Below are 9,232 nucleotides of genomic sequence, written 5' to 3'. Positions count from 1 at the left end.
ACAACACAAGTTCCTCCCTGCCGAAGTCTTTGACCATTCAATGATGAATGAGCACAAAGCTGTCCAACGCAAGGGCAGCCCAAAGATGGCCTGATAGGCTCTAGGTGGTTCTATCCACAACAGTCCCCTAGGTCATGGGCTGTCCTTGCAGATCTATCCCCAGCAGCATTGAGCGCCACCAAGCAACAAGACTCCAACCAGGGGTAGAGCATATGGATGGATCAGACAGGTCTGGAAAGAAGTGGCCACACTGGGAACTCAGAACACTGGGAGCTCGGGAGTGGGAAAGACTTCCTGTGACATAAAGCGTCCAACCACTTCACAGTCAGCAAACCTGAGTGAACATGTGAGGGTGGTAAGGTGACAGCGTCCAAAAAACCTGCAATTTGTTGCTGATATTGAGCTTCTTAGAGTCTCAGAGGAAAGGGAAAAAGAAAGGGGATTCCCCATCTCATGCTCTGCTTCGGCTACTGACAGGTGTGAGCCCCATGATCATTGCAGAACAAATCATTTGCTTGCCATAACGCTAAGAGACACAAAGAAAGCTTCCTGAAGACAAAGAATTTGTGGTTATGTGACGTAGATGCCCTTTTATGTTTTCACGTTCTTCAGACACCGGTTCCATGAGGCCATTTTCATAGCGCCAAACCATGATGCAGTATTGAGTTCCATAAAAAGGTAACTGTTTTAACCTGCTCACTTTTCTTCATGTTCTGGAATGGTCTGAGATGGATTTGCTCAATCACAGCTTCTTAGAAATATATGGATATCATTCTCCTCTCTGCAGCCTTGACTTCATCTATCTCCCTATTCTGTAGTGTATTGATATTGTTTATCTTTGAAGTATCTGTGGCCCTGTTCAGTTTTTGTTTTACTGTGGAAATGCAGGTACGTTTGTGTGTGTGTGGCCTTTCACACAGTTCTTCTTCCTTTCTTTCCTCTAAAAAAGTATATTATATTCACAATGAAGCAAATATGACAGATTTTTTTAAGAACCTAAGCCCATTACTAAAGATGGCTAGAAAAGAAAAATCACAAATGGAGATATTTTTTAAATATCTCTGTTACTTGTCTAAGACAGCAATAGCATTAAATAAAGAGCAAATGGAGAAGTCTCTGGCTTCTCAGATGTTTCTCTGAGCAAAAAGACAACAGTAATCTTACATGAACGTCCTCTAGAGATTCAGAGATCTAACAATGCCTCAAACTGTGCTGACCTTATAACCTTATACTCATGCATGTGTGTGTGTGTGTGTCTGCTGCTCCAGCCGAGATTGATCATCCCACAGAGTCCTGGGAAGACAGCACATGCTCATATACACAATACAGAATACAAAAGACGCAAAGAAACGCACACACACAATCTTACAGAGGTTTTTACCGTGCTTTACTCTATTCATATATGGACTTGTGTCCTAATATACTAATAATAATATTTATGTGGCCTAATAATTTACGTGGCCTAATAATTTATGTGGCGACCACACTGGAAGGTTGATTTTAATTGAATCTTCTTGACAGTTATCACAATCATGCTGCTGGTATGTTAATATGGAGTTTTGTGTTGTTAATATGGGGCTTTGTGTTGTGAGCTTGGATGTATTTTTTTTCTATTGTGCTTTAGGAAAATCATATCATTCTGTAGTTTTTGTCTAGAGGTGTTGTTCTCTTTTGATCATGGCTAAGGTGTGATTCAATAAGAAATTATTTAAACTGAGCTTTTAATCTGCTTTTATTTTCAGAAGGATAAGTAAGTATTAATGGTTCTTGGTTAATATCTGTTACAGTTACAGTCAAAATGAAACTTGAAATAAAACTCTGTACAATTAATATTAGATTAGTGCTAAATGTATTAAACATTGTAAACCAACTAGCAATTTGTGCAACAGTAATCCCAGTTGCCATCAGTAGTATAGCACCACAGGTATTTATAGCCATGGTAACCACATGGGTTATCAGATTTGCAGGTTTTGCCATTCACAGCAGAGAAACAGTCATCAGAAATACAACAAGCTTTTTTCTTGTTGTCATCAGTGTAGCAATATGGATCACTTTTACCATATTTGGCACAGGCGTGGTTGTTGCGGCAGTACTTCCCATCTTTAGCCTTACTTCGCCACAAAGGAGGGCTGCAGTAGTCCCAAGACCCAGAGGCTTTCTGACACCAGTAGTAGTCATAACCATATGTGGCACAGGGATGATTATCATTGCACCTTTCACCCTTAAATGTGATGAGTGAGTACTGGGGTGAGCACTGTATCAGACTCTGCCCTGAGTAACACCAGTAGCCCTTTTGTTCTTGCTGGTACAGGCATGGAGAAGAGCAGCACGGCTTGTTTTTTTTATTTTCTGTGATACAATTACAACCGAGACTAGAGTCTGAGACGCTCTGGCAGGGTGAGCCATCAGCTGCAGTCTGCCATCCAGCAACAGATTTCTCTGGGACAACCTGGCATTCAACAGATTCAGACTGCTCAAATACATCTCTTTTTCTGAGATCACTCTCTTCAGCAGGAAAAATACTCTTTTTAGCAGTAGTGATAAGACAAGCACTTTCCATGTTTTTCAGTTCTTCTACCATAGTGAAATAAGTGGGCAAACTGCCAATCTTAAGTCTTGCGCTCATCCAGATCACCTGGAGATTTGTGAGAAGGCTGCCACTGTCAATGAGTCTTTTGACTGCAAGATATGTGTTCTTCACCTCTGGGGTCACCTTGAGTCTTTGTTTTTCTGATAGTTTATTTAGAAACATCTTCTCAGTTTCTTTAGATTTAAAACTGCCAGTGAAACAGTCGTTAACAAAAATTTTAATTCGCACAGGCTTAAATGAATAGAGTTTATTCAACTTAGAATTTAAGTCTACAATACTCATCGGGATTATGCTGGTTTCTGGCTCGTTTTTTCCTATATAGCCAAAGGAAAAAGACTTCTTATCATCAAAATTGTGTTTATAACAGACAGCTGTCCAGATGTGAGAGGGCACCGTGACCCTCTGAGACTCCTGAGAGTTTTCACTTTGTGGTATTCTTAAATTTTGATCAAGTACAGTCCCTGTGACAAGATAGACATTTGCAAGATAGTTATCCTTTTTAAGCTGATCCATTAATATTTTCCGCAAATTACTCTCACAATTCTTCCAATAGATACGGTTAAAACATGCATCCATAGGTGCCACATTGGTCAGTGTAAATGTTGCCTCACGACCTTCACTGCACTGAAAACTTTTAGGGTTCAGGTGTCCACGATCATATCCTGTTTCAGCGTAGTCACTGCTGATGGCTTGATTTCTCTTTATGCTATTTTTGTCTGACTCACTCTCTCGGACCATCTTGGGTTCATTGATGTTAGAAATCTACAGGAGAAATATTACATTAGAACATATTTAATGTTTACACAATATCTTTAGTTTAATAAATGGTTCAGTATGCGCTTAAGCAATAAACTGTAAAGCGATTGAACAGAAGCAGCGTAATACTTAATTTAGCACAATTGCATTATTTTGTGTGGAGCTTAAAAAGCTAATTAATATTTTATAAAAAAATAATATTAGTATAATATTTTGTTAGGTAGCAACAAAAAGGGCAACACATTACCTGTGGCTCTATGTGCCATGGAAAGGTTGTCACTCCTTGGTTAGTTGTGCATTTATGGTCGAGCATATATGCACTGTACAAGGGAATCCTGTGATGAACCGAGTAAAGTGTAGCATAATAAAAACCTCCATATCCATACATCTGGCAGATTTTCTTGGCATTCTGATCCATTCCACTTGGTTCTGTACTTTTGTAAAAATACTGACTACACTCACTAAAGTTATCAGCCACTTTTGCCTCACCGGTAAGTGCTCTTAGCACAATAGACGTGAACAAACAAAGAAGCCACATGGTCTGCAGTTGGGTCTCATATTCCAGAGCAGGGATATCAGCAGCATGTCTGCTTTAAATACATAAAATATCAAGATGTATTTTGTGGGTGTGACTACAAATGGAAAAATGAGGAACATAATGTGGACAGATCAATGATCAGTTCTAATGAAGTCCTGGAAAACTTTGTGCATGTGATGAGGGTGTGGATAGGAAAAAAAATGCTATGTTAGTTTTACAAAAGCTTTTGTCTTTTGCAAAACTAACAACACAGCATTTTTGTGTGTGTGTGTTTTGCAGAACTTTCACTTCTGCTTCTTTTCTAAGTTTGACCCAAATCGTGAGGAACTATGTCTTCTTTCTTGCTTTTGTTTGGTTTTCACTTTAGGGTTAGGGTTAGAATTAGCATAAATTCAGCAACAAATGAAATATCTTTCCCAATCTTTAACTCTTGTGAACAAGGTGTGATGTGGAGACACCAAACACTGCACTTCAGTCCCTCAGATCCACTAGCACTGTTCGACTGGTCCACCATCAGGGTATGGTAGGTATACATATAGACTTTTCTCTGTTCTGGCACCATGCTGGTGGAATGAACTTCCCCTAGATGTCTGGAAAACTGAGTAGCTGATGGTATTGTAAGTCTGTGACCTATTGGACCAGGGTTAATGTATTGATAGAGACTTCAAAAGCACTCTAATATGTCACTCAGGATAAGAGCGTCCACCAAAGGCCAAAAATGTAAATGATGTAGAAAATATTATATAATAAACAATACAACACATCCTGCTTGTAAATTCATGAATCCCTGAACATATCATATATATATATATAAAAAAAAAACATTAGAGACTGTATGCAAAGATCAGACAAGGAGAACAAATGAAATTCAGAAGCATAGTCTGCTTGATTTTATCGCAAAAAGGCTGCATGAGAGACACAGTGCCCCTTAGTTAGTGTGAAAGGGGCTCACAGAGAATAGGGCTTGTTCAGCTGAAACTTTTGATCTTACCGTGGCACTGGAGAGAACAAGCAGAGGAAATACATTTACACATTTGGTAGACACAGTTATCCAAAGTTTTATTACAGTGGTTCAAGGTATACAGTTCGTGTGTTCCCTGGGATTCTCTCCTAAATCAAATAAATGTCTAAAACTTCAAATGCTAGAGGTCCATTACCTGGACCAGGTAAGAGCAGGTGTATGAGCTTCTGATGGTTCAGTTATTCAGTATAAACTCAACTCCTGCTAATAAACACAGCACATGTGATGAGACCTTCCTAAGGTGTTATTTAAACATCTGAAGGGTTGAACTCTACAGCTGTGTCTGTGCATTAATGTGTCAGGTGTGTGCACATGCATGTGAACTCAACTAATAGCTTTATCTGTGTCTATGAGTGTTTTCATGTAGGTCTGTTCATGCAGATCGTGGATGGTCACTAACTTCCTCTTGCTTAACTCTGACAGACAGAAGTGCTCATACTAGGACCAAATGCAGCTAGAAGTAAGCTTTCTGATTACAGAGTAACTGTGGATGGTCCTTTTGTTTCATCATTTCCAGCAGTAAAAGATCTTGGTGTGATTATTGACTTTTGTCTTTCGTTTGAAGCTCAAGTAGATAATATCACCTTCTTTCATCCCAGAAATGTTGCTAAGATAAGGAATATGATGTCACTTCATGATGCAGAAAAACCAGTTATCATGCCTTTGTTACCTCCAGGTTGGATTATTGTAATGCCTTACTGTCTGGATGTTCCAGTAGGAGCATAAACAAGCTCCAGTTAGTCCAGAATGCAGCAGCTAGAGTCCTAACTAGAACCAGAAGATATGAATACATTACTCCTATCTTAGCCACGCTGCATTAGCTCCTAGTCAAATTTCACATTGATCATAAAATACTAAATAAAGCAGTGGTGGGCCATCATATTCGCTGCGTCTCATTTCAGATGCTGTGTCCTCCAGAGATTGCAGTTTGCTGCATACGTCATCAAGAATGTCTTTTTTGAGAAAAGTAACCGTAATAAAATTACTTTGTGAGGTGTGAAATACTGTAGCCTAATTTCTTTTTTACTTTGCTATTTAACAGTTGATTAGTATCTATTGCTGTGGCGTCATAATGATGGTATAGAGGTGGATTAATTCAGGAATGACACAAGTGAAGGCCTAGGTGTGAAATGCACCGCTCGTCACTGAAATAAAGTAATACATAAATAATATTACTTAACTAAAGCACTGAATGGTCTCGTGCCACAGTACCTGAGCGACCTGTTTTTTTTTTTCTGATCTGTCACACCTACATTGATTAGAGGGTGCAGGTAGTACCACAAGTAGCAAGTGCGAGTGGGGCAGACACTGGCAGAGGATGTCCTTAGGCAAAATTCCACAGAGCCTTCCCGGTACAACAAAGCCTTCCTAACAGTGGCCCTTGGTGCTATCTGGTAGTTGCTGAGCCACTCCATTTACTTAGTATGTACTTAGTAGCGGTGGTGCTGAAATGGTGCTGTGTTTTCAGGTGTGATTTTGAGACAAGAAGTGGTTTTCACTGTTTTCAGGTGATGATGTGCGCACCACACTCAAATGTGTTAAAGAGAATCTTCTCTCAAGCAGGTGTTGGAAAGGTTCTTTGTGTGAAAACATTAGCTTTGCTCAGTATTTCTTTGGTTTATGAAGATCCAGAATTTGCACATTTTATTATATTCTGTGAATTTAATTTCATAATATATTAGGACACAAAATATTTGTCAACAGATCCAATCCATTGTCCTCTCATCTGCAGTTGGGTCTTGTATTACAGAGCAGGGATACCAGCAGCTTTTAAATACATAAAATATCAAGATGTATTTTGTGGGTGTAAGTACAAACAGAGAAATGAGGAACATAATGTGGACAAAACAATGACCGGTTCTAATGAAGGGCAGCAAAACCTTGTGCATGTGATGAGGGTGTGCATGTACAGAAGATTTTGACCACATAGCATTTTTTTGAACTCTTAAGAAATCTTCATAAAAGTGTTTTTCAGAGGTTTTAATTCTACTTCTTTACTAACTTTGACCCAAAGGGTGAGGAACTGTGTCTTCTTTCTTGCTTATGTTTGGTTTTAACTTTGGGGTCAGGGTTAGAATTAGCATGAACTCAGCAATAAATGAAAAATCTTTCCCAATCTGTAACTCCTGTTAACAAGGTGTGATGTGGGGACACCACAGTTATAAGCAGCAGAGGAAACAGACAAACATTGCAGTGCAAGAACTGTAAAAGTGAGCATGTGTTATACAAAATACATGACAATGTGTGAAAGTCAGAATGTACAATACTACGCATGATGTATAATAACTGACTGCATGCAAAGATCAGACAGGGAAAACAAATGAAATTTAGAACATCAGTCTGCTTGATTTAACTGTAAAGAGGCCGCTCACAGTTCTCTTTAAAGTGTTATGATTATTGTCTTTGAGTCTTCTTCTGTCCTCTATCATTGTACATTAACTTCATAAATAATCAGTCTGCACTGTGAGCTGCTCTTTTAGAGATGAAAGAAGTGGGAAAGAATGTAGAGAGTTTTGTAAGATGTAGTTGACCATCTTAATTGTTACTCTTTGATACTGCAGTAGGTACTGCAGATACTTTATCTCTCTTATATGTCACAGTGTGGAAGAGTATAATTTTGCATTGTTTTATCAATCTTCTGTTGTACAGCAGGTAAATGAAGTTCAGTATGTTTGATATGCATGTCTGTTGGGGGGGTTGGTTGGTGGGTGTGGTATGTGTTTGTGTAGGTGAGAGAGAGAGAGAGAGAGAGAGAGAGAGGGAGGCTTACAGAGAATAGAACTTTTAGAAACTTGATCTCACCATGAAATTTGAGAGACGTTGTGTTATAATGCAGGTTTATGAAGTAGAGCTCATGTTTTCTTTCTGTCTCTGAACATCATGCAGGCTATTATTTATTATTATTTATTATTTCTTAAGTCTTACTATTGAAATGTTTTCTGTTCTTATGCCAGATATGTATTTGTATGTTTATATGTATGTATGTATGTATATATGTATGTATGTACTGTATGTATGTATGTACCAAGAGCACCTTAAAAAAACAAAGAAATTCCTTATGTGTCTGTACACACTTGGTGAATAAAGCTGATTCTGATTCTGTAAAACAACTTCACTTCTGCACATGAAATAACTGTATGGTTATAATAAGTGTGGAGAACAGGCAAAAAGAATCCATTTATACTTATACATTTAGCAGACACATTTACCCAAAGTGAAATACAGTGATTTAGGGTATACAGTCTAACAGTACCCAAACTACACCCAGTTATGTATGTGCCCTGGTTCCCTGAGAAGGAAAGGAGATGCTGCTGACGCTATGGGAATGCTTCTTGAGGAAATTGTGTCTGAAGCTCTGTGTGAAATCATGCCGATTTTTTGGCTTGGGTAGGTCATGTGATGAAGAGGAGCATGCCAGCAAGACCATAAAAACACATCTATTTTCACATTACTCCAGCTTCTGTCTGAAGGAAGCATGAGTGGATGCAGAGGTTCCCAATATTTTTCTTTCCAGGATCCACCTAGACAAGTACAATCAATCTCAAGACCCACCATAATATTTTTAAATGGAAATATAGGGGGAAAAACACATCCTGGTTTAGTTGAGAGCAGGTTTCTTTTCCTTGTCATATGAAAAGGCTTATAATAAACACAGAGAAGATATAACCATTCAAATGTCAAAACAGCAGCCAAATGGTTATGTTAAGATTATGAGAGAAATAACTGACTACTAAACTCTACTTATTTACAAACAAATGCAATACAAATTTCAAGCACTGAATAATTGTGTTTAAAAACTACTACAAACTTAAGAAAATTAAAATTAAGAAACCTGAAGGAAATTTATTAGTTAGAAGGGTGTGCCTGCTACACAACATATCACAACATATCTAATCTAGGAATTATTACCCCACCATAGCCACCTGACCTCGGAGTCAAGAAGCAGGTGCTGATGTTCTGAGCCATTTCTGTGCATAGCAATGTGAAAATTTGGGAGGAGAGTGCCTCGGTTTTGGAAGCGTTTACTAATTTGATGGCAGTCTGCAAGACATCATTTAGCTCCGGGTGCCTGTCATCGCTGCTCCACAGAGGCCCACACACTTTTCCCACTGGAAGCCCTTGGCCATTATGTGTCCATTCAAGCTGTCAAAAATATCAGCTCCTGTTGTTCATTCCTTCAGATCTTCTCAAATTAAGAAATCTTCAACAATATCAGTGGAGTCAATGTACCTGAGTAACTGTGCACTTTTAGCAACATCTGTGCTTTTGTCAAGCAAATGCAAAAAATACTCTGGATTTTTTCACTTCTTCACATTTATCAGATGAC

The 9,232-nt window shown here is 38.6% G+C and overlaps 1 protein-coding gene across 1 annotated transcript; it reads right to left on the bottom strand.

The window, feature by feature from the left end:
* Positions 1-1,467: 1,467 nt before the first annotated feature.
* On the bottom strand, positions 1,468-3,940 carry LOC131344844 (endonuclease domain-containing 1 protein-like). Its single transcript, XM_058377340.1, has 2 exons — positions 3,594-3,940; positions 1,468-3,352 (listed from the first exon to the last, which is right to left on the bottom strand). The coding sequence occupies exons 1-2, from the start codon at positions 3,882-3,884 to the stop codon at positions 1,871-1,873; spliced, it is 1,773 nt and encodes a 590-aa protein (XP_058233323.1). The 5' UTR covers positions 3,885-3,940; the 3' UTR covers positions 1,468-1,870.
* Between the last annotated feature and the right edge of the window lie 5,292 nt (positions 3,941-9,232).

The sequence above is a fragment of the Hemibagrus wyckioides genome, linkage group LG24, assembly GCF_019097595.1.
Source record: "Hemibagrus wyckioides isolate EC202008001 linkage group LG24, SWU_Hwy_1.0, whole genome shotgun sequence".
In the NCBI taxonomy this organism is placed as follows: Eukaryota; Metazoa; Chordata; class Actinopteri; order Siluriformes; family Bagridae; genus Hemibagrus; species Hemibagrus wyckioides.
The sequence above is the reverse complement of the archived record's forward strand: the minus strand, read 5'-3'. Positions and strand labels throughout refer to the sequence as shown.

Coding starts and splice junctions, on each gene's coding strand:
- LOC131344844 (XM_058377340.1), bottom strand. CDS start 3,884: ATGTGGCTTCTTTGTTTGTTCACGTCTATTGTGCTAAGAGCACTTACC. Junction 3,353..3,593: donor CATGGCACATAGAGCCACAG/GTAATGTGTTGC, acceptor TTTCTCCTGTAG/ATTTCTAACATCAATGAACC.